Source organism: Rhineura floridana, chromosome 8, assembly GCF_030035675.1.
Source record: "Rhineura floridana isolate rRhiFlo1 chromosome 8, rRhiFlo1.hap2, whole genome shotgun sequence".
NCBI lineage: Eukaryota > Metazoa > Chordata > Lepidosauria > Squamata > Rhineuridae > Rhineura > Rhineura floridana.
Genome location: NC_084487.1, coordinates 85,598,972 through 85,623,179, shown reverse-complemented (window position 1 = coordinate 85,623,179; position 24,208 = coordinate 85,598,972). Strand labels below are relative to the sequence as shown.

Below are 24,208 nucleotides of genomic sequence, written 5' to 3'. Positions count from 1 at the left end.
TTTCTTCAGAGTGGTAAAATTAAAGGAGCCACATCAAAAGCCACAGCTAAGAGCCAAAGCTAAAAGCCCTCACCTCTACCCCTCAGCTCTCACCTTCAGCCCAGTGTCAAGGTAAAGACGGCTAGATAGGAAGGTCACTCAGGGGAGCAGCAAATCAGCAGACAGATACAGCTGGAAACAATACAGCTGGAAACAAAGTCTAACATCCTTTACTCATTGTCCCACTCACTGCCTGTCTTCATCCCAGGCTCTAGGTAAATAGGGCTTAACAAGCAGGCACACCCAACCAGATGGTATGCAGACTGTTTCCTGGCTCTGTAGGGAGATTATATCAATTCAGTGGTTGTCTCTAATTAGCAGTCTTTTGTGCAGACAGGGTAGATCAGGAAGGTCCCCATCTGGTAAAGCTGAAGTGACGCCACAGGCTCTAATATAGAGGTGAAGAGCCACAGGATGTGCAGCCTTGTATAGTGTTACCTGGGATGGGAGGAGCAAAAGCAAACCCTGGAGCCATAGGGGGACACAATTCTTCCCCTCAGACACACAAACAGGCAGGCAGCAGCTTCTCACCAATTCCATAAAGAATCTGTTGAGAAAAAACAGGTGCATGTGTGGGTATATGTCTGTGTAATGCATGGAGATAGTTATTTGGCATGAATCCACCAAATTATGTAGAATGCTTCCATATCAGCACCATCATTTCTGGTGGAAGCTAGCTACAAAGCCTCCCTAGTGGAGATGCTGCTTTGCAGAGCATTTCCTGTGCCTTCTGCACAGTTGGTGTAATGTATAAACTGCTCCTGAATGAAAGTTTTCCATAGGGACAAGGTGAAATGGAAATGGACTGCCTTCAAGTCGATTCCGACTTATGGCGACCCTATGAATAGGGTTTTCATGGTAATTGGTATTCAGAGGTGGTTTACCATTGCCTCCCTCTGAGACTGAGAGGCAGTGACTGGCCCAAGGTCACCCAGGGAGCTTCATGGCTGTGGAGGGATTTGAACCCTGGTCTCCCAGGTCATAGTCCAACACTCTAACCACTAAGCCACACTGGGACAAGGTACCTTGGTGAAAATCTTCAAGTTAGAACACACAGAGGGTACCTCACAGAAAGCAGGATAAAATTCTTTCGTGAGGTTGACCAGTAAAGCTACCTCTCCTTAGCTTTAAGTTCATACGTTTCATCTCTGTGAAATAGACCATTCAATGTTTTATGAAATTCCATCATAGCTATGGAAATTTCCTTTGAATAATATTACCTGGTTTGCTGGTTTCCCCCCCTCTTATAATTTCAGAAAAGAGTGAGGTTTGTTTTATTTGTGAATAACTGGCAACTACCTTTCTACCTCCACAGACCATCCTCTTAATTATCTGCCGCTTTCATGGTAGACTGCTTTACTTTATTTGGTCTGATAACTCAATTCAATCTTTTCCTTTTATTATTTTCTAGTCTGGGAGACTCCTAACTGTGCCGTCTTTTATAATACAGGAGCAAAGAGGCGAATTAAGTTGGAAGACAGCATGACAACAGGGACAATGCAACTCAACTGCCCTACAGTACATAACTGCTAACTCAATTGATTTGGACACAGGTCACACCTAACAATCCATAAAGAGTATTTCACAGTGTTCTCTTAGAGAATACAACCCTTAATTGACTGTTTTATGAAAAGGATATGAATGGATACTTTTGAAACAAAATGGAAAGAAACTTTTATTATAAAATGTACATGCATGGCATGTGTGGCCTCCTCTGTTTTGCTTACATTCTTCTTCAAATCATTTCATATTTCATATCAGTTGTTCAAAGTTAACATTTTGCACAAAAGCTGGGTGTGTAAGTGTAAATACCACAAACCTGAGCTGGGATCCAAACAGCATCTGCTCATGCAAGTATCTTAAACTAACCAATGGAAGTTTGACACGTTCCTAATGCCGTATTGCAAACTCTTCTTGAAAGACCCTCATCTTTTTATAAAAAGGGATTTTAAACAAGCAAAGCAAAACAAAAACACCTTCGTTCTAAACTTCATGGGGAGCCTTTATGAATACAGGAGACTTCCTACTTCAGAAGATCACTCTTCAACTTATGGAGGGCATTCAAAACAGTAGCAGATGAATCTAGCACACACATCCCTACCCCACCCCTTGTACATTTACTATTATAGAACACGTAAAGATGACTGTTTGTCTTGGTAAGTAAATAAAGCAGCAGATAAGAACATATCTAATTGCTGCCCAAAATTGTATTTGTTTCTGTTGCAGGAGAAATCCAGAGCTCAGAAGAAAAAATCATTTCCTGTCTGATAGTTAAACTATGGAATTTGCTCCCACAAGATGCAGTAATGGCCGCCAGCTTGGATGGCTTTAAAAGAAGATTAAACAAATTCATGGAGGACAGGGCTATCAATGGCTACTAGCCATGATGGCTGTGCTGTGCCACCCTAGTCAGAGGCAGCATGCTTCTGAAAACCAGTTGCCGGAAGCCTCAGGAGGGGAGAGTGTTCTTGCACTCGGGTCCTGCTTGCGGGCTTCCCCCAGGCACCTGGTTGGCCACTGTGAGAACAGGATGCTGGACTAGATGGGCCACTGGTCTGATCCAGCAGGCTCTTCTTATGTTCTTATGATTATTTAAAGGGAACACTGTTCAAGTGAAATTGGTACGACCAACATACCAGCACTTTAGTAACATACACTGATTTTACCAGAAAGTGTTTTATATGCATCCATTCAATACAGGTTAATGCATTTCAAATGCGTTTCTATGGATCTTTGCTTTTAAAACATCCACTTGTAAATCATTCATGCAAAACTCTGCATTCTCTCTTGTGCGCAAAAAAACTGCATTTCTGTTATGAATTCTAAAGATGTGATTGTGTCTACAAATCCATCAAAACAAATATATGTATGTGGCGGCTACAGCCAGTCACTTGGATATGACAGAATTTAATTTGTATAGGATATGTGCGATTTTTGCCTTACTGTGCTCAAAATTGTTTTTGCTGAACAGCCACAAAGAATAATCGGTCAGATACTATGAAAGTGTATGGGATGCTGTACTTCATATATTCCAATGTTTTAAAATATGGAGAGAATATATCCTTTATCGTCAAGGTATTGCCTACCAGTACCTCTAGATAACCATAAGATGACGGCAATCAGCATTTATATAATGCATTTCAAATGTGATATACATTATCACAGTAATCCTTACAAAAGCCCTACAAGTGGCCATTATTATTTCCATCATAGTGTAGATGGTTGCCTGAAACTGATATAATAATACCTTGCTGTGACGTCTCTATCGTTGCATTATTTCCTCTCTTCTGACCTTGGAACTCAAATAGTGGCTTGGGAATCAAGTGCTGAGGAATCAAGTGAGAAGCATACATGTGTGAACTAATCATCCGTGTTGATAATTGATGCTGATTTTCCCTGTGTAGCCATACTTTTGATCCAAGAGTACTACAGCATTCCTTTCTTTACAGTATTACTACTGCTTTTCATTTCGGTATTATTGGTCATGGTATCCTTTTGAAAAGGCTGTCTTGAGTTGGAAGTCAGAAGTGCTGCTTGGTGGTGATGGCACTCTGATTAGGGAATGCTCTGCTTAGAGAGGCTTGCCTGGCATCTTCTTTGATTTCTTTTAGGGACTAGATGAAGAACCTTTCATTTTCTCAGGTCTTTTAGATCTCTGTGTGCTTAATCCACTGATCTGCTGTGTATTTTTTGTGATTATGTGTATCATACTTTTTACTAGCTGCTGCTGAATTTTGTTGTTGGTTGTTGGCTGATGTTTACTGTTCTTAATGTTTTATTGTTGTAACCCTACCAGAGGACACTGTTATTGGGTGACATAAAAACATTGGGAAAGCCCCCAAATTTGGAATCTTTAGGGGAAAGAAAGTTGATTCCTGGAATCTTTCTAATCAAGTTCAGTGTCTGGTTGTTTCAGAAAGAGATGGTAAAGAGGGATGGTGGGGAGTTTGCACAGATGATTGGAAAATTCACAGTGAAAGAAAAGAGAGGACATTTTTCCTAGTATTCTTCCAGAATTCATGGAGGAAAATAGTTATACAGAGTAAGCACCAGAGAGGAGCTTTCCTATCACTAATTATGTTGTCTAGTGGCTAGTTCTTACAAAGTAGTAAGCCAGAATTCTTCTCCTTGACCTCTAGTTTTCTGTGTGAAACGATGGGGTAGGTATGTAATGGATGAACATTCAGCCATACTCCCACTTACAGTCTAAAGTGGAAACATGAAACAAATCTATGATTTGATTTGCTATTTGTGACAACTAGGATGATAAGTTCTGAAAGTGTTTTTTTCCCCTTATCTATAGCACCATGTGCTTGTAAAGAACTCTAGGTTCTGCACTTCCATAGAAAATAAGGATGAACATGCTTATATCCTTTCCCAGTATAGGAGATTCTAAAACTGGTGTCCTCTAGATGTTGTTGGACTCCACGTCCCATCAGACCCACCCCCAGCCAGCAGGGATGATGGGAGTTGTAGTCCAACAACATCTGGATAGCACCACATGTTGTGCCCCAGAATGAGGGGGAGCTAGATCAGGGAGTGGAGTCAGATGACTACGAGGTTCCTTTGGAAGCAGGAGGAAAGGAGAGTAGCAGGGAGTGTTCTGGCAGACACCAAACTCCCATGCCCAGCACTTCCACAGATCCTGTTCCTCCTGCGTGTCCAATGCCGGAGCAGTTGGGAAGCAACTCCCTGATCGCGCCATCCACGGCCACGTAGGACACTTCAAATGCTTCCAGCCAATCAGCGTTCAGCTTCCAGAGCCCGCACTGTCACCTAGCGAAGCCCCCCTGCCCTATGTGCCATCTGAGACACCTTCCCTTCTTGCGTGAGGAGGCACAAGAAGAGAGACTTTCAAAAGGTGAAACTCAGGCAGAGCAAACACCTTCCCTACTTAAGTTGGTGCCTTCTGAGGCACAAGTGCCGAGTCAACTTTCCCCAAATGCTTTAGAGACTGCTTAGTTAGGTTAGTTAGGAAAAGTAGTGAGTCAGATTAGACAGGTGAATGAAGTGCACTGCTTTGGATGTAACTATAACTTTAATAAAAAGAGAGAAAGACATCACTTCACCTCAATCTGAATCCTTTGGCTCTGGGCAGGACGCCACGTTGACTACCTCTGTTCTAAACTGTTCTGTCTGACTTGAGTATATTATTTATTTTATTTATTATTTCAATTTATATACCGCCCTTAGCAGAATAGCTCTCAGGGCGGTGAACAAACAAGATAAAATACAATATATCATAGTAAAAAATCACAAAAACATGTACAAACAAACAACAGAAAGCACAACAAAAACGAAATACAACACAAATTAAGAAGGATACATGTTAAAAGTAGAAAGATTAAGAAAATTAAAAGATTAAAATGCCTGGGAGCATAAAAAGGTCTTTACCTGGCGCCGGAAAGATAGAAGTGTAGGCGCCAGGCGTACCTCTTCGGGGAGGCTGTTCCACAACTCAGGGGCCACCACAGAAAAGGCCCTAGATCTAGTAACCACCCTCTGGGCTTCCCGATGAGCTGGTACCCGGAGGAGGGCCTTAGATTCTGAACGAAGTGAACGGGTAGGTTCATAGCGAGAGAGTATACACTTGTAGAGCCAAATAACAGTTGAAAGGCAATGAAAAGGGAACCTTACAATTGCAGCAGAAGTTCTATCAGCTACATTTAGCCAGCCTATACACACCTTTGGAGATGGTTGGTTCCAGTGGGCTCTTCTGGGGAAAAATATTCCAGACACAGAGCCTTTGGCTGGTAAAGATGAACCTAAGATAAGCTAACTTAAAAGAAGTTTACAGAAGAAAAGTTTCTGCCCCCCTCCAGTCACTGGCAGCCCCTCTATGTAGAGTTCATTTTGGGAGGGGATACAAAACCCTGTGCTACGTTTGCATGTGCCATCCCATTGGCAGAGATATTATACAGCAGTGTCTGTGGTGATAGAAGCAGCAAAACAAAGCACAGGAAAAAGCATTTAACTATCGAATTGCTTATGAAAACCCTATTCATAGGATCACCATAAGTCAGGATCAGCTTGAAGGCAGTCCATTCCCATTTTGCATATACACTGATGTATTTATTTATATACTCAAACACAAATCTGAATAATTTAAATAATTCTTAAGTCTGAGAGAAGAAAATACCTGAATTGTTTCTTATGGCACTGGAGAGAAGAAATCAGCATTTGTTTATGCTGTAAATGTTATTTCACACTTCAGTCAGTTACCTTGCTGTGTAATAAAAGACCCTGAAATTAAAATGACCCTTCTTCACAAAATATTACTGTAGGATTCATTTACTATCAGGCTGCCTTGATTTCATCATATTCCTACTGGAACAGAAAATGATGTCCAACTAATGCATCTGGAGTGGGTTTTAAAGCTGTTGAAAGCATTGTTGTGAAATGAATAGCTTCTGCTTTTGGCCTCAATTACATCTTGAGATCCCCCAATTCTAATGTGCCTTCCCAACACTCCTTATTTCCATTTGTTATTGCTGGTATTTTACAAACATCTCTTTTTTTTGGTCTTATACAAGCTTTTCTAGAGAGTTTTGTTTCATGTATAGAAGCTGAGATTAAAACATTATTTGAAAAACAAAAATGCAGAAAATGGAAATCCACTTATTGTTGGACATGCAACTCTTGCTAAAACATTACAATCCATTTGCAATATATATCTATTCAGACTTTATATAAAAAAAGAAATCGGCATACAGCTGGGCAGCATGACAGTTTTATACTGAATGCTTATCTTGTTAAAATCTAGGTTTTCAGAATGAGCCTAGATAATGATGTTTTATAAGCTGTAGGCCTGATATCTTCTCCATGGTTATATAACCACTAATAAGCAAAAAACCTTGCAGGTTAAGAACATACCTATAGCCCACAGATATTTCTATCAAACTTTAAAAAGCAGGGAAATTGGGCACCTATAGTGAATGCACCAGGGGAGCAGGAGACCTGACCTCCTCTCTGAGATATTGGACTGCCCTACAAATTGGTCAAAATGCAAACACCATTTGGGTTGGTCTTTCACAGTCCAATCCACTTCCTGTGGAGCTTGGAAGAATTTGGTAACATGTGCCTCTGAGCATATGGGGAGTGGTGGCAACACCTACCATCTCCAAAGATGGAGAATTATATTTTTGTATGTTTGTTGGTGTTCTCTTAACTTTGCTTCTTTCCTGTATTACTATTGTTTCTACAGAGAATCTAATCTAGAAAATTTTATTTCTCTCATTTTTCATCCTAGAAATCTGTGTCAAATTTATTTTTATTAATTTCAAAGCCTTTTTATTGGTCAATGTCATGTGATGGTGAAGACAACCTTTTTTGTTTCAAATTGGAGGTTATGTTCTATTTCTGTTTTGGGTGCGTTAACAGTTGAATGTGAAGGTGCAGTTTGATGTAAAATCAGACTGACTGCAATATGTGGCTACTTCAGCAATGACTCTAGCAGTTGGAAAAAAGAGGATGAATGTTTTCAGCCTGCTATGTTTAAACCACTTCATTTAAGGCAAGGTGGGAATGGTCAATTAAAAACATAGAGCACAGCTAGAATTTTGCTAGAATATATTTCACCTCCCACTGTTTTATCTTGCGCAGATTAAAACACTCCTGATGTTCACTGGAGACTATTCTGCAGAATAGTCAGTGCCATTATTCCATAATTATTTTTGGAGTTTTTTTAGTGTAATTTTTTCAAAGTTTTGCTGTACTTCACATATTCACAGAAATAGAAACAAAAGAAAATGATTTACTATAGGAAACTTCATTAAAATTGCAAAGGAAATCAGACATATTTAAAGTGACCATCTGGACTATATCAACTGTCTTAATAATGTTGCTTCCTCCCTGCTAAAACAAGATCAGCACAGCACATGTCTTCTTTCTATTCTTTGCAGGTGTTGCCACCACTCCCCATATGCTCAGAGGCACATGTTACCAAATTCTTCCAAGCTCCACAGGAAGTGGATTGGACTGTGAAAGACCAACCCAAATGGTGTTTGCATTTTGACAAATTTGTAGGGCAGTCCAATATCTCAGAGAGGAGGTCAGGTCTCCAGCACCCCTGGTGCATTCACTATAGGTGCCCAATTTCCCTGCTTTTTAAAGTTTGATATAAATTTCTGTGGGCTATAGGTACATTCTTAAACCACAAGGTTTTTTGCCTATTAGTGAATTTATCTGCTTTTTAATCCGGGAGGTAAGAAATGGGATCTTGTGCAAGTTTGCTGAGAATGGATTGATCATTTGCATGTTTATTGAGTTCAGTGGGATTTACTCACCTGCAATTATGCTTAGGATAGATGAAACTGCCCACAGGGGATGGAGAGGGGGGAGGAGGAGGAAGAGGGAGGGGAGGAAGGGCAGAGGGAGGAGGGGGAGGGGAGCAGGCAGGAAAGGGAGGGGAGGAGGAGAGGTTTGGACATTTGCATGTTTATTGAGAGTGCGATTTACTCCCATGCAGTCATGCTTAGGATAAGTAAATCTGACTGGGGGGGAGGGAGGGCTGGAGTGGCAGGGGAGGAGGAAGAAGGAAGGGGAGGAGGAAGGAGGAGAGGGGAAGGAGGGAAAGGCAGGTCTGCTAATTTTCATGCTTATTGAGTTCAATGGGATTTACTCCTATACAATCATAGTTAGGATAGGTAAAACTGACCATGGGAGAGGAGGAGGAGAAGGGAAAGGAACAGATTGGAGGGGGCAAAGGAAGGGGGGAGGGGAGGGCACATTTGATCTTTTGCATGCTTATAGAGTTCAATGGTATTTACTTCCGTGCAATCATGCTTAAGATAGGTAAAACTGACCATGGGGATGATAAAGGGGAGGGGGAGGAGGGGGAGGGGATGGGTAGGGAGGGGCAAAGGAAGGGGAAGGAAAGGGGCAAGAGAGAGGTGATAGGAGGGAGGAGAAGGGAGGGTAGGTTTGATCATTTGCATACTTTTTAAGTTCAATGGGATTTATTTCTGTGCCATCATGTTTGAAAATGGAAATGGACTGCCTTCAAGTCGATCCCATCTTATGGCAACCCTATGAATAGGGTTTTCATGGTAAACGGTATTCAGAGGTGGTTTTACCATTGCCTTCATCTGAGGCTGAGAGGCAGTGACTGGCCCAAGGTCACCCAGTGAGCTTCATGGCTGTGTGGGGATTCGAACCCTGTTCTCCCAGGTCGTAGTCCAACACTGACTCTGTGGAGGGGCAGGGAGGGTAGGAGGAGGGGGAGGGGATTGGGTGGGTGGGCACTGGGCAGAGGGGAAGCCCCTTTCCTTTCCAAAATGAAAACATTGTGAACAGTATCATTCTTTTTCAGTGTTTCCCCTACCTTTTTATTCTGCAGCAGGCTCATGTAGCCTCTCACCCAAATTTAAACCAAAGCTGTCCCTAGCCACATCCACACCAGGCCTTTATTTCACTTTGGAGAATCATGGCTTCTTTCAAAGAATCCTGGCAAGTGTAGTTAGTGAAGGGTGCTGAGAGTTGCTAGGAGATGCCCTGTTCCGCTTACAAACCTTCAATCAGAGTGGCTGACTGTTAAACCAGTCTGGGCACTGAAGCTCTGTCAGTGGAATAGGAGTCTTCTTTCAGAACCCTTCACAAACTACAGTTCCCAGGATTCTCTGAGGGAAGTCATGACTGTCTCACATGAAATCAAAGTCTGGTGTGGGTGTGGCCCCCTGATTAGGCAAGCCAAGCAGCTGTGACTCTGGCTTTTAGAACACTGACAGTTGGTTCTTACTGAGTATGCCCGACGTTATCATTCAGTTCAATGCAAAATATATTAAATTAATTAAAAATCAGCCAGGCGTTTTTTTTAACTTTTAAAGTGCAGAAAATGAAGGTCAGAGTATAGGGCAAGGTCAGTAATAGGATTACAGGTACTCTGTGAACATGTCTGATTTTTAATGAATTTCAACAGATTATGAGAACTCTGACAGAAAAATGTCCAAAAGGGCTCTGTTTTTCTCTCTCTTTTTAGACTTTGAACTCTCTATTCTCTCAGACTGCTTTTGTATTGCCGTAAAAATTGAGATGGTTGTTAAGCAAACGTTTCTGAGTTCAGGACTATAAGTTTTATTTTATTTTATTTATTTATTATTTGATTTATATGCCGCCCTTCTCCCAGCAGGAGCCCAGGGTAGCAAACAGAAACGCTAAAAACACTTTAATACATCATAAAAACAGACCTTAAAATACATTAAAACAAAACAACATTAAAAACATTTTTAAAAAGCTTTAAAAACATCTTTCGAAAAAGGGTTAAAACATATTATTAAAAAAACACATATTAACAAGCAATTCTAACACAGACACAGACTGGGATAGGTCTCAGCTTAAAAGACTTGTTGAAAGAGGAAAGTGTTAAAAAGGCACTGAAAAGATAGCAGAGATGGCGCCTGCCTAATATTCAAAGGGAGGGAATTCTGCAGAGTAAGTTTTGTAAGGATTTGTTTTGAAATGAGCTTATGGGAAGCATCAGAATGGCATGGGGGTATTTTTAATTTAACATTACGGAATGTAAAAAATCCATGCTGGCTATAGTATACAGCCACTCTCATGGCTGTATAATTTTCTGTGTTGGTACTTGACATGTGGTTTACATGCGTAACAATTCATTATGTCAAACAACTGTTTATTGCTTAAATATACTGAGCATATTTTAAAATGTTTATATATTTTAAACATGTTTCTGATGTTGTCACTAATACCTTACTTATTCTACGTAATATCCTGTGGTCAGTTGAATGCATGTAGATAGAAGGCAACAAGTTCTGCCTCCAATCTCTGTGCTTTCATTTTAATGCCTGAACAGAGTCCCTACACATAATCTGTACATGTGAAGGGTTCCATCCACATGAACTGTGTCTAGAGCCTTCTAGACATACAAATGTATGTGCGGAAGCTCCCTTTAAGCCAGGGATGAGGAACATGTGGCCTTCCTTTTGTTATTGGATGACAGCTCCCATCATCCCTGACCACTGGCTGTGCTGGCTGGGGCTGATGGAAGACAGAGGGCCATGGATTCCTCATCCATGATTTAGGCATATGAAACATGGAAAATGGGAGCCGAGGTTGCTATCCTGATATACGCAGGAACACTTGAATAGGGCTAATGCTTTGCTAGTCTTTTGGGAGTACTTTATTTCTTTCAGGAATCTTTTCCAATCAGTGGAACTTGAATCAGACACTGGGGAAATTGCAAGCTTAATAGTGGTGAGGACACAAGTACAGTCATTCACCTCAAATCACAAGTCCACTGATATATATTTAATGAAAGCCATAAGCTGTGGGATACATCTAACTGAAATTTCAGACACATGGATGCTGGAATGAAGGTGAGGTCATAGTCAGATTTTAAAATAAAATAAGAGACAGTAGGATGAAAGCATATGGATACTTTAAGTGTTTGTGTTCTAAGCACTTTTTGATCCTAAATAATGATAGGCATGTTTATGCTTGTTTGTTTTGCTTCTGATTTTTATATGTTTTTTCTAGCTCCTGGTTAAAGACTTTGCTCTAAAAATAGCATTAAATTCTCTATTCAGTGTTTGCCTTTGATATTAAAGTGTCCAAAGATGCATAACGTGCTGATTTCAAGAGTAGTTGCAAGACCCCGAAATGGTCTCATCTCTCTCTCTCTCTACCACGTTTCTGTACTTGTTCTAACCATAGTAGTTAACAGCTCTTTTAGGGCAGGCCAGTTTGCAAAGTCATATCCATCCTTCATGTGATGCATCTTGATTGTCCCTCCAAACATATTCAGATGGAGAATGGAATAGGTGACTTGAGGCCTCTGTGGATACAGCTGCCATTTCCTGGTGGAAGTTTCTGCAATTGTTGCATCTCATCTTTCAGGTGTTGCAGTCACAGGAATTGTATTGTTGAATAGTCCTATCTGGATAGCTACAGCTAAATCAGTAGTCTTCTACCTTTTCAGACCTGGGACCCATCTTTTAACCCAAGCATGCATTTGGGGACACATATCTACCATATATTTGCATGGTGGTAGTGCTGTTGTTCCTAGCTCATGCTGTGACTCTGGTGTCCCAACCCACCAGATGAAGTTCAATTATATATATATATATATATATATATATATACTACCAATTTTTACAATATAATATGGCAGTATACAGCACATTCATCTATGCAGAAACCAGATCACAGGTATTCTTACGTTGTGCTGCTGATTTTTAATTGCCTGTTTAAATGAAGATCATGAATATTTTATTGTTATTTTCAGTAATGTTTGTGCTGTTTAATGGTTTTGTGTACCACTGTGGGTGCTATATTTAGACAGAAATGCAGCCCATTATTAACCAAGTGCCTTTTAGGAGTGCCTTTTACCAGCTTTGGCTGGTGAGACAGCTGCGGACGTTTCTGAACCGGGATAGCCTGACCACTGTTGTTCACGCACTGGTAACCTCCAGGCTGGATTACTGTAATGTGCTCTATGTGGGGCTGCCCTTGAGGCTGGTCCGGAAGCTGCAGCTGGTGCAAAATGTGGCGGCGAGACTGCTCACTGGAGCAGGGTATCGCCAACATGTCACCCCACTGCTGAAAGAATTGCACTGGCTGTCCATTTGCTACGGGGCCAAGTTCAAGGTTCTAGTTTTGGTGTACAAAGCCCTATACAGCTCGGGACCAGGATACCTGAAAGACTGTCTTACCCCTTATATACCCAGTCGATCACTGCGCTCTGCAGGTAAGGGCCTCCTGCTGATACCATCTTATCAGGAGGTTTGTTCTGCACAATATAGGAAATGGACCTTTAGTGTGGCAGCATCTACCCTGTGGAATTCCCTCCCTTTGAATATTAGGTAGGCATCATCTCTGCTATCATTTTGGTGCCTTTTGAAGACTTTCCTCTTTCAACAAGCCTTTTAGGTTGAGACCTATCCCAGTCTGCGTCTGTGTTAGAATTGCTTAATATGTTTTTAATAATGTTTTTAATCTTTTTTAAAGTTTTTTTAAAAATGTTTTTAACGCTGTTTTGTTTTAATGTATTTTAAGATCTGTTTTTATGATGTTTTAAAGTGTTTTTAGCACTTTGTTTGCCGCCCTGGGCTCCTGCTGGGAGGAAGGGCGTGATACAAATTAAATAATAAATAAATAAATAAACCAAACAAATAAAATGTTACTATTTCCGCATGAACATATCACCAGGGGCAGTTGAGAGGGAGACCTTGATGTTGTGAAGCTGTACTTATATAATAATAATAATAATAAAATTTTATTTATGAGTCGCCTATCTGGCCGAATTAATGGTCACTCTAGGTGATGTACACTGACACAATAAAATACAATATAAAACCAAAAAACCACATTCAATAATTAAACTAAACAGTATTAAAAGCTAACCCATCCCAGAAATCCCATAGGCCTGCCTGAACAGCCAGGTCTTCAAGGCCCGGCGGAAACCTATCAGGAGGGGGCATGGCGAAGATCGAAAGGAAGGGAATTCCAGAGGGTGGGGGCCACAATCAAAAATGCCCTCTCTCTGGTCCGCACCAGCCTAGCTGTTTTAACTGGTGGGACCGAGAGAAGGTCTTGTGTGGCTGATCTTGTCGGGCGGCATAATTGGTGATGCTGGAGGCGCTCCTTTAGATAAACTGGGCCGAAACCGTATAGGGCTTTAAAGGTCAGCACCAACACCTTGAATTGGGCCCGGTAGACAACTGGTAACCAGTGTAGATCTACTAACACCGGAGTGATATGATCACGGCGATGGCTGTTCTTAATCAAAAGTGCTGCCGCATTCTGTATCAGCTGTAATTTCCGGACCGTTTTCAAGGGTAACCCCACGTAGAGCGCATTACAGTAGTCTAAGCGGGAGGAGACCAGAGCATGTATCACCCGTGGGAGCAGATGGGCAGGAAGGTAGGGTTGCAGCCTCCGTATCAGATGGAGTTGATACCAAGCCGCCTGGCTCACTGCCGAAACCTGAGCCTCCATGGACAGCTGGGAGTCAAGAATGACCCCAAGGCTGCGGACCTGGTCTTTCAGGGGCAATTTTACCCCATTAAACACCAGGTCCATATCTCCCAACCTTCTCTTGTCCCCCACGAGCAACACCTCAGTCTTGTCGGGGTTCAGTTTCAGCCTATTCCTTCCCATCCATTCACTTACGGAGTCCAGGCACTTGGACATGGTGTCCACAGCCAGCTCTGGTGAGGACTTAAACGAGAGATAGAGCTGAGTGTCATCCGCATATTGGTGACACTGCAGCCCAAATCTCCTGATGATGGCCCCCAGCGGTTTTACATAGATGTTAAATAGCATGGGGGAGAGGATAGAACCCTGTGGCACTCCACAATTGAGAGGCCAAGGGTCTGAAACCTCATCCCCCAATGCCACCCGTTGGTGCCTGTCTGATATTATACTCATCAAAGTGTTTACACAAGAGGCAATTAAATCTCTTCAGGTGTTTCCTGATTACTCTTTTACATGGACCTCCATCATGCATATTCAAATGTAAACATTCCCCTGCTCTTAATCATGCCAGCCTCTCCATTTTTGCCATATGTTTTGGCATGGAAATATTGCACTTTGTTAATGATATGGCACATCTTTAAGACTACGTTTGTTCTCAGGATAACCCAGGCCCATCAAATAATGATGAATTGTTTCTAGGGGCTATCATTGATTGCCACACTACATTACAAGTCAGACATTTTAACTAGGTCAAAGATTCTAAACACCCTCCCCCGATTTCTGCTATTTGTTTTGGTATGGAAAAAAAGGCAGTTGGCCAGTGTCACCTCTCAGCCCTGGTCAGCCCAAGGAACTTGTGGCATTAGCTCTTGAAGGAACCATCAGTTGGTGTGTGATCACTTGTAACTCTTGTTTGTTTAGTACTTTAAAACTGTCTTATGTGCCCTGGCAGAAAGTTGATATACAAATACATCTAATGATTAAATAAATGATAACATGTCTTTGGAGCAAGATTTCCCAGGCATCACTTGTGAAAGTGCTCTTGATGTTAGGAAAAGCTTATCTCAATTCCACTGATGTCTGAATGTCTCAGTGACATTTTGAGCTGAACAGAATAAATATAGAGCTCTATTATTCTTATCTGATGTAATCTGAGACTAATGGCTTGATGCTGTGCTAGTTTGCTCTGAAGTAAGTCCCACTCTGGAGGAAGTTGCTCTTCAAATAAGTATGCATAGAATTGTAGCCTAAAGGACAATTCAAATGTTAAGGTTAAAAAAAAAAAGGTTCCCCCTCCCCATTGGTGCTATAAACAGAAATTTTAATAAATGTGATCCAGATTGCATCCCTAGGTTCCTACTGGGAGGAAGAGTCGATTATAAATCTAATAAATAAATATTACAGTGCAGTTCTGTACATATCACATTCAGTGGGGCTTCCTGTAGGTGAGTGAGTGCAGGGTAGTAACCTACTTGAACTTTAGGTCCCATTGAAATCAGTGGGACAAGTTAGTGGGAACTAAGTGTAACTAACTTAGTCTGGATCCAATCCAATGTTCTTAAACAATTTACTGTGTTGTTGGTGCAACAAACTGGCTATACTTTCCATGTGGGCTCTTGCACCAATATGTGACATTTCATGCTGTCAACACTAATCGTGTGATATATCTCACCTTCCACACACAGTACTGTGAGTAAAAGAGTGTTTAGATGAAAATTAGAGAGCTCTACTTTGCATATTTGTGGTTGTTATGTGAGAGAGGAAACACTATATAAACCTACATGATGTAAGAGTTTGAGTGATGTATTGAGGAAAAAGAAGTGATATGCTGAAAAGGGTTTCTGTTCGGATTCATAAAATCTAAACTATTATCGTCAAACTAATTACACTAAAACAGCATAACTGAAGTAAGTGAATCATTCAACAACAAGCTTGGTGACTGTTATCTTAAAATCCATATGTCTTAGCAGCATTACTGATGATGGCAGGATTACTCCAGAGCAGGCAGGATGAGGATCACAGCATTAAAATATTTCAGTTTATTATTTTTAGCTATAGGGTAATACAATTAATTGTGCAGTTTCCAAAGAAACCCTTTGAACTTTCCTTCCTGTCAGCTATCAGCTAATCATTTGATTTTGTGCATCACTTGCAAATATGCTGTGTGTTTGCCTTTGCAGTATCTGTAACACCACTTAACATACAAATGGCTCCTGGGGTGCTCCATATGGGTGTTTATCAGCGCTACTCATATATGCAAGGTTTTTGAAGCATCCACACAATGTTGTTGGTATCAAAATGCTACCCTGTATTTTCCTTCATCCCCATTTCATCTGGATTTACCCTTTCCACTGAAAATCCAGTAAATTAAAAAAAAAGTTGCCAGTGATATCTCAATGACCCATTTGCAAATTAAGCCACTGTCTCCCCTGATGTCTTCACTCATTCTCTTAGCCTGCTGAGGGTCTGATCTTAAATTAGGAAATATCTTGTTGAATGAACACATGTGATGTTAGAATGACTTGATCTGTCATTAGCTGAATAACTATACTTGGGCACTTGCCAAGAAAACACACACACAAAAGCACTGTGGTAAATTTTGACACTTGAATATAGCTGCTTCTTGAATGCAAGTATAGCATCTTTCTTAAGCATGCTAGCAGGTGCTTCCTTCTTTTCTTATCTTCAAGTTATGTTGGAGAGCCTTTCCAAATCACACTTGAGTTTCAAAATTAGCAGGTACTTATTCTAATACTCTCCATGCCTATATTGAACCAAAGCCAAGACTGAACTTTAAAAACTGTATTTTGGAAGTCAATATAATGCTTTTGAAAGCCCTACAAAAAGCACTACAAAAGACTAAACTCCTAAGCTCAACTGGTATGGAATAATAGTTACAGCAGCCTTGGCCTCTCACATAAATGAGGATTTTTCCCCATGATACTTTGGAGGCTCAGCCATGCCAAATAACATATGTACCAGTTTTGGAAAATTGTATCAGTGGAATCTGCAAACCTAGATCAGGAGTGGGGAACCTGTGGCCCTCCTGCTGGGCTACAACAGAGAGAAAACAATAACAAGACCTATAATATAAAACTGGTACTGTATTGTACATATATAACTGTAACTAATTAGATGATACAATGAGACAAAGAACATATAATATTGATCAGAAGGCAGAACACCGGTGGAAAGTCCATTTCAACAGCTTAATATTTTCAGTCCTGTCTATCGAAGCAAATGTTCTTGGAAGAGTGATAACACCATACACCTGAAGAGATCTATCTCAATTTTTTTGTGCTTTACTGGTATGAAGCTGTCGAAATGAACTTTTCAACCAGTGTTGCATCTTCTGATCAATATTATATGTCCCTTGTCTCATTGTGTCATTATCTAAATAGCTGCAGATATCATTGCAAATCACAAAATATAACTTAGATAACAGTAAAATACCAGCAACATCATAACAAATGCACAAAATCAGTACTGTAAAACAAAACAGACTCAAGGTTCAAGTACATCTAACCATACTGATCAAAAACTAGGAATAAAACTAAATTTCCATTGAACTCCCAACAAACACAACCATCTATGCCTCCAGAAGGTGAGTATTCCAGAAGCGGGGCTACCATACTAGAGCCATCTGGTTCTGCCATCTCCATATGCATCTGCTTGGATTGACACTCTGTTAATGTCCGCTTCATCTTATGCTCTGACTGCTTGCCCTCAGCTAAGAGCAGCAGGACAAGAGCAGTTTGGTTTACGGCCTTGCTAGGCATCAGCTTTATATAGCACCTGATGAGGAGAGAAAAGAAAAAAGAGAGTTTCAGTTGCAGTCAGGAGTCCCAGCTGACTCTCTTTTACCAAACACAGAGCCCTACCTAGCCTTTAGATGAGATGGGAATATAGAACGATCAAGTTGAAAGGGACCCCTGGGGTCATTAGTTTAACCCTCTGCTCAGTGCAGGATGCTCTGCAGCATCCCAAATATACGGCCATCCAGCCTCTGCTTAAGTACCTTCTGCAAATGAGAGTCCACCACCTCCTGAAGCAGTCTGTTCCGTTATCAGCCAGCTCTTACTGTTACATAAGATCAAGGTCGTAGCATTTGATTCGGTGGTGTTTTTCTGGCTTCCAAATATATTAGAAAACTAACAGTTCCACTCCCCCCCCAGGGCTTTCTTTTTTGGTTACACTGGGAATTCTATTCCCCTTTTCCTGTCTGTGCAGTTAACAAAGATGTCTGCTATAGACTTAGGTGGATTGCTGAATATTGTACTGATGACCTGTGCTAGCTTCCAAATGGCGCCCTAGAAGTGAAGGACTTGGTATTCTTCTCTGGAGAGTTGCAGGTCCTCTCAGGATTGCACTTTAAAGTATTTATCCTGTCTCTACAAATTAAGCAATTTGCTCATTGCCGCGGTTGTTTCATGAGAGAGTAATAATCTTCCCATGGGAACATGATGAAACAATGTTTTATTTTTCACTCCCTTACCTTTTTTTTTTCTTTTCTGCTGCTTCCAGCAAGAAAAGGAAATGACAAAGTGCTCATTTCTATCCAAAGAGGGAGCTAGCACAACAACATTATAAACATGGTAGTTGTTTTGAACAGAAACACTAAATGGTTCTAGGCTAGAACAAACAATCATTCATGAACTCTTCACGCAGTGCAATTCTATGGGAAGGTTACATGATAAAATCTGTGGCATCTAAAAATCATTGCAAAGTGCTAAAATAATGGGAGAACTTGTCTGGCAACATGATGGTTAGTAAAGGTTGAGTTTTGTTATATCTGTTAATTAAAGGCACTCCCTGATTGATATAAATTGTGCTGTGTTCAGTTGCTAATTTGAATCAGATTATGATTTGCTATATCGGATTATGATTTGCTATATTGTCTTTCAATCCAGAATGCTTGAACTATGATGCATACATAGAATATTTAGATATATACAGCTCCTGGTCCTGTAAGGCTTTTTGCATTTCTGTGCAGGAATAAAAGCCCATCTACAGATAAATATATTTGCATGTGTAGATGGGCTCTGTCAATTACAGTGAATCATAGCCCCTTATATTTTTATTTATTTACTTACTTACTTATTATTTGAATTATATCCTGCCCTTCCTCCCAGCAGGAGCCCAGGGCGGCAAACAGAAATGCTAAAAACACTTTAAAACATCATAAAAACAGAGTTTAAAATATATTAAAGCAAAACAACATTAAAAACATTTTTTAAAAAAACCTTTAAAAATATCTTTTTAAAAAGGGTTAAAAACATATTAAAAAAACACATATTAACAAGCAATTCTAACACAGACGCAGACTGGGATAGGTCTCAACTTAACAGTCTTGTTGAAAGAGGAAAGTCTTCAAAAGGCACCGAAAAGATAGCAGAGATGGTGCCTGCCTAATATTCAAAGGGAGGGAATTCCACAGGGTAGGTGCCACCACACTAAAGGTCCATTTCCTATATTGTGCAGAACGAGCCTCCTGATAAGATGGTATCTGCAGGAGACCCTCATCTACAAAGCGCAGTGATCAACTGGGTATATAAGGGGTAATATGGTCTTTCAGGTATCCTGGTCCCGAGCTGTATAGGGCTTTGTACACCAAAACTAGAACCTTGAACTTGGCGCTGCAGCAAGTGGGCAGCCAGTGCAATTCTTTCAGCAGTGGGGTGACGTGTTGGCAATACTCTGCCCCAGTGAGTAGTCTTGCCACCACATTTTGCACCAGCTGCAGCTTCCGGACCAACCTGAAGGGCAGCCCCACATAGAGTGCATTACAGCAATCCAGCCTGGAGGTTACCAGTGTGCGGACAACAGTGGTCAGGCTATTCCAGTCCAGAAAGGGCCACAGCTGTCTTACCAGCCGAAGCTGGTAAAAGGCACTCCTAGCCATGGAGGTCACCTGGGCCTCTAGCGAGAAAGATGGGTACAGGAGCACCTCCAGACTATGCATCTGCTCTTTCAGAGGGAGTACGACCCCATCCAAAGCAGGCAACTGACCAATTATCCGAACTTGGGAACCACCGACCCACAGTGCCTCCTGTCTTGCTAGGATTTGGGCTCAGTTTATTGGCCCTCATCCAGCCCACCACTGAGTCCAGGCAGCGATCCAGGGCTTGCACAGCCTCTCCCGATTCAGATGTTATGGAAAAATAGAGCTGGGCATTGTCAGCATGCTGCTGACACCTCACTCCAAATCTCCTGATGACTGCTCCCAAGGGCTTCATATAGATCTTAAACAGCATGGGGGACAAGATGGTACCTTGCAGCACCCCACAGCACAACTGCCAGGAGGCCGACAGACAGTTACCCAATGCTATTCTCTGAGAGCGACCCTGGAGATAGGATCGGAACCGCTATAAAACAGTGCCTCCAATACCCATCTCACCAAGTCGACCCAGAAGAATACCATGGTCAATGGTATCAAAAGCCACTGAGAGATCAAGTAAGATTAACATGGTCGCACTCTCGCTGTCCTTCTCCCGATAAAGATCATCCATCAGGGCAACCAAGGCCGATTTAGTCCCATAACCAGGCCTGAACCCAGACTGGGATGGGTCAAGATAATCTGTTTCATCCAAGAGTACTTGCAACTGCTGCAGCACAACCCTCTCAATCAACTTCAGTAAAAAGGGGATATTTGCAACCGGTCGGTAGTTGTCACAAACCAATGGGTCCAGGGTAGACTTTTTCAGGAGTGGTCGGATCACCGCCTCTTTCAAGGCGGCTGGAACCACTTCCTCCCACAATGATGCATTAACCACACCCTGGATCCACTCAGTCAAACCCCCTCGGCAAGCTTTAATAAGCCAAGAAGGGCAAGGGTCCAGAAAATAAATATTTTATTTATTTATTTTATTGTTTGTTTGTTTGTTTGATATTCCACCCTTCCTCCTAGAAGAAGCCCAGGGTGGCAAAAAAAAACACCAAAAGCACTTTAAAACATATTAAAGCAAAACGTCTTTAAAAACATATTAAAATAAAACATATTTCACAACATCTTAAAAAACAATTCCAACACAGACACAGACTGGGATAAGGTCTCTACTTAAAAGGCTTGTTGAAAGAGGAAGGTCTTCAGTAGCTGGAGAAAAGATAATAGAAATGCTGCCTGTCTAACATTTAAGAGGAGATTCGAAAGGGTAGGTGCCACAACACTAAAGGTCTGCTTCCCATGTTGTGCGGAATGGATCTCCTGATAAGATGGCTTCTGCAGGAGGCCCACACCTGTAGAGCACAGTGATTGATTGGGCATATAAAGGGTAAGACTATCTTTCATGTATCCTGGTCCCAAGCTGTATAGGGCTTTGTACACCAAAACCAGAACCTTGAACTTAGCCCAGTTACTTATGGGCAGGAGTTCCATGGGAGCATCAAAGTAGATGTGGAAAAATGAATCCCATCATTCGAATTAATTGCATGTGCTGTGTGAGAAAATGGTCAATTAACATTTTGAGCATCACTGGCAACAATAATGCATGTATTAGGATGTTCTTTTGAGTAGAAGAGACAAAATGAGGAGCAAATCCCTTGTCAAAGCATTGGGAGGAAAATGCTTATATCTTCTATTGTGATGCACCATCCATCCCCCGCGCGCCCCCTTCGGTGCAGAACTCAAACAGCACCGTGGTATACCCTGGAGCTGAGAGTGATGAAGCAAGAGAGAAGGAGGCTAGAGTGCAGGTGGAGGCGAACTCCTGATGGATGCAGTCATTCTTTGGTGAGTGCCTCCACTAAGGCGTATGTAAAAGCGGTTAGGGCGGCAAAAAAGTGCTGCCACCATTAGATCATCTCTTTGCCGCCCAGTGGAGCTTTTTAGGGTGGTACGAGGGCTCTTACATTCTGCCCCTCATGATACTAAAGAAACATCAGAAGCCCGCTGCAACGAATTTGCGGAGCACTTCCAAGACAAGATTGCTTGCATCCGTCGGGACTTAGACTCTGATGTTATTACAGATGATTCCATTGGAGTGTCCAGAGCGCGGTCTTGTCCTTCATTGTTGGATGAATTTCAGTGGGTGCAGCTTGAGGAAGTGGACAAGGTACTTGGAATGGTGCGGGCGACCACGTCCGCCCTGGATCCTTGCCCATCTTGGCTGGTGAAGGCCGGCAGGGCTGTAACCACCGGCTGGGCCAAAGAGGTGATAAATGCCTCCTTGAGAGAGGGAGTAGTCCCTGGTAGTCTCAAGGAGGCAGTAGTGAGACCTCTTTTGAAGAAACCTTCTTTGGACCCAGATATTCTGAACAACTACAGGCCGGTGGCGAATGTCCCTTTTTTGGGCAAGGTCTTGGAACGGGTGGTTGCCGGCCAGCTCCAGGCGCTTTTGGATGAAACCGATTATCTGGATCCGTTTCAATCCGGTTTTAGGCCCGGTTTTGGCACCGAAACAGCCTTGGTCGCCCTGTATGATGACCTTTGTCGGGAGAGGGACAGGGGGAGTGTGACTCTGTTGATTCTCCTTGATCTCTCAGCGGCGTTTGATACCATCGACCATGGTATCCTTCTGGGGAGGCTCGCGGAGTTGGGAGTTGGGGGCACTGCTTGGCAGTGGCTCCGCTCCTACTTAGCGGATCTTCGCCAGAAGGTAGTGCTTGGGGAACACTGCTCGACACCCTGGACTCTCCATTGTGGAGTCCCTCAGGGGTCGGTCTTGTCCCCCATGCTTTTTAACATCTACATGCAGCCCCTGGGTGCGGTCATCAGGAGTTTTGGAGTGCGCTGCCATCAGTACGCTGATGACACGCAACTCTACTTCTCCTTTTCACCTTCTTCAGGTGAGGCTGTTGATGTGCTGAACCGTTGCCTGACCGCGATAATGGACTGGATGAGAGCTAATAAACTGAAACTCAATCCAGACAAGACTGAGACACTGTTGGTGAGCTCTTTACCTGCCCAGATGGTGGATGTTCAGCCTGTTCTAGATGGGGTTACACTCCCCTTGAAGGAACAGGTTCGTAGTTTGGGGGTCCTTTTTGACCCTTCCTTGTCGCTTGAGGCTCAAGTGGCCTCGGTGGCGTGGAATGCGTTTTACCATCTTCGCTTAGTAGCCCAACTACGCCCCTATCTGGACAGTGACGATCTCGCCTCTGTTGTTCACGCTCTGGTAACTTCTAGATTGGACTACTGTAATGCGCTCTACGTAGGGCTGCCCTTGAAGACTGTTCGGAAACTTCAGCTAGTGCAAAATGCAGCAGCCAGGTTGTTGACGGGGACCCATTGGTCCGTGCATATAACACCTGTCCTGGCCCGTTTGCACTGGCTACCTATTCATTTCCGAGCCAGATTCAAGGTGCTGGTGTTGACCTATAAAGCCTTACACGGTGTGGGACCGCAATATCTGATGGAACGCCTCTCCCGCTATGAACCTACCCGTTCACTTCGTTCAGTATCTAAGGCCCTCCTCCGGGTACCAACCCATCAGGATGCCCGGAGGATTGTTATTAGATCCAGGGCCTTTTCTGTGGTGGCCCCCGAACTATGGAACAGCTTACCTGAGGAGATACGCCTGGCACCTACGGTACTTTCTTTTAGGCGCCAGGTTAAGACCTGGTTATACTCCCAGGCATTTTAACGTTCATGTTTTATATTTAATGTTTTTATTCTACTTTGTTGTGATTTTGTATGTTTTATTGTAACTTTGTATTTTAACTCTGCTGTTCACCGCCCAGAGAGCTATTCGCTATGGGCGGTCTATAAATAAAATAAATAAATAAATAAATAAAATTATGATGTATTTAGTAGCTGGTGAGTGGAGAAAGATTTTTCCCCAGGAGAAATTCATTAAAAGAATACAATGAGAACTGCAGCTTCCAAATTGACCTTTTGATTTGCATGGAGAAACTCTTAGCTGAAACTGTTTTTCAGTTGCTGGTGCTGACATGTAAGCAGTGTCAGAACTGCTGCAAAACCTCTGCTTGTAAAAACTCTCCAAACTTCTTTTTCAAGGTGATATCTTAAAGAGACTGTCTCTTATTTCAGATTGCAGACATGTGCCTTTTGTTCCTGTTCAATTCACTCTGGCTTTTCCATGGCAACGTACTGAGATATTGGGGAGGAGGGAACAAAGGAAAAGTAAGGATTTACAGGTTTTTTAAAAAAGAGGAAAAGGGTGATATTGATGAAATAGAATGCTATTATCTAGAGGATGAAAGATGATCCACACTCCACAGAACAGCAAAGTAGGCATCCAGATGCTTGCCAAAAATATGGTCCATTTGGTAAAATGTT

At 42.0% G+C, this 24,208-nt stretch overlaps 1 protein-coding gene across 21 annotated transcripts in view; it reads left to right on the top strand.

Annotated features, from left to right (window-relative positions):
• Window positions 1–24,208, top strand: part of IMMP2L (inner mitochondrial membrane peptidase subunit 2) — a 797,369-nt gene that overhangs the window by 399,734 nt on the left and 373,427 nt on the right. Inside the window, exon 4 of one of the 21 annotated variants that reach the window (XM_061639998.1) lies at window positions 1,490–1,870. The exons of the other annotated variants lie outside the window; for them this stretch is intronic. Within the exon in view, the coding sequence (XP_061495982.1) occupies window positions 1,490–1,508 (19 nt within the window). The 3' untranslated portion in view covers window positions 1,509–1,870. Of the gene's footprint in view, window positions 1–1,489; window positions 1,871–24,208 lie in introns of those variants that run through there. 21 annotated transcript variants of the gene reach the window in all.